Here is a 1,319-nt window from a genome sequence, read left to right on the forward strand (position 1 = left end):
TCACTCTTCTCCAAGACATCATTAAATCCTTATTAACTCGTTACTCGTAATTCCTTTCCGACACCTATCGTATGTCTTGCCTTCTCTTGGCCAAATTTCTTCCCCTATCTCAAACATCTTTGAAATCTTAACTAGGGCCATCGAATGTCATTTCTTACCTATTGAAATACCATATCCTCGTACTCTTCACTAGTCTATTCACTTGAGCATCAACGGAAAATTTTCCGAGGTGTAACAGTATACCTTTCGTTCCGAATGTAATGTTATCTGTTCCAGCTCCTCGGCTGTGGATTTGGTAGGGTCTGAATCATCCGGCGGCTAGAAATACCTTGGGACCCCATAATCATCTTCAACCTCCTCGGGCCTCATATCGTTTTTGCTATCTGTTGGCGCTTGTTGATATGCATCCAATGCGGGAATCGGGCTCTGTAATTGATATAAGGTAGGTTTGCTTGGGCTTTCCACTGCTGCGGGCTCCTCCACAATGAACATATCCCTTGTCGTATCCTCCCCCCGAATCTGCCTGTTCCCGTCTGGAGTAGGAAATTTGAGCAGCAAATGAAGCGTCGAGGGGACAACATTCATATCGTGGAGCCAGGACCTCCCGAAAATAGCATTGTACTGTATATCGCCTCCAATCACATAAAACTTTGTATACTTTGTGACCCCGCCAGCTTCTACGGGTAGGTCAATCTCGCCCTTGGTGGTCTCGCTGGCCATACTGAACCTAGAAAGTGTCCTGGCAGCCAGTATCATTTTCTCAAGAAGTCCTATTTCTTCAACCACCTTCCAGCGAAGGATATTACCTGAACTCCTCGAATCTACCATGATCCGCTTGACTTGGCAGCTTCCGATGAGTACGGTCATAATAAGAGCATCATTATAGGGTAAGATGACCCCTACTGCGTCTTCGTCAAAGAAAGTAATTGTAACATCATCTGGAAGTTTCCGAGTTCTCTTTTTTGGGGTTACCGAAATATTCATCTTTCTTGATGTTGTGAAGCTGGTTCCGGCGAACATAGCTCCTCTAAAAATCATATTGATGACGTGCGGGGGAGAATTTGGCGCATCCTTCTCTTTGGCGAGATTGACTCTACCATAATTATTTCTTTCTCTCTCGCTCAGGTACTCCCGGAGATGTCCACTGGCAAGCATGGTGGCCACCTCCTCCCGGAGGTGTCTACAATCGGTGGTTTTGTGCCCATGAGTTTCGTGGAACTCACACAGAGCGTCTGATCTCTTGAGCTTGGGTCAGATCGTAGCAACGACCTAGGAGGGCGTGATGACAGATGGGTTTTTAGAACGTCAACCATTTGAGA

At 46.1% G+C, this 1,319-nt stretch overlaps 1 protein-coding gene across 1 annotated transcript; it reads right to left on the reverse strand.

Moving 5' to 3' along the window:
* Window positions 1-318: 318 nt before the first annotated feature.
* LOC132628676 (uncharacterized) lies at window positions 319-984 on the reverse strand. The gene has a single exon (XM_060344439.1). It carries the CDS (start codon window positions 982-984, stop codon window positions 319-321), a length of 666 nt encoding a protein of 221 aa, XP_060200422.1.
* Between the last annotated feature and the right edge of the window lie 335 nt (window positions 985-1,319).

Source organism: Lycium barbarum, chromosome 2 (assembly GCF_019175385.1).
Source record: "Lycium barbarum isolate Lr01 chromosome 2, ASM1917538v2, whole genome shotgun sequence".
Classification (NCBI taxonomy): Eukaryota; Viridiplantae; Streptophyta; class Magnoliopsida; order Solanales; family Solanaceae; genus Lycium; species Lycium barbarum.

What these genes read in the sequence shown, in the direction of transcription:
- LOC132628676 (XM_060344439.1), bottom strand. Translation starts at nt 984, where the DNA reads ATGAATATTTCGGTAACCCCAAAAAAGAGAACTCGGAAACTTCCAGAT.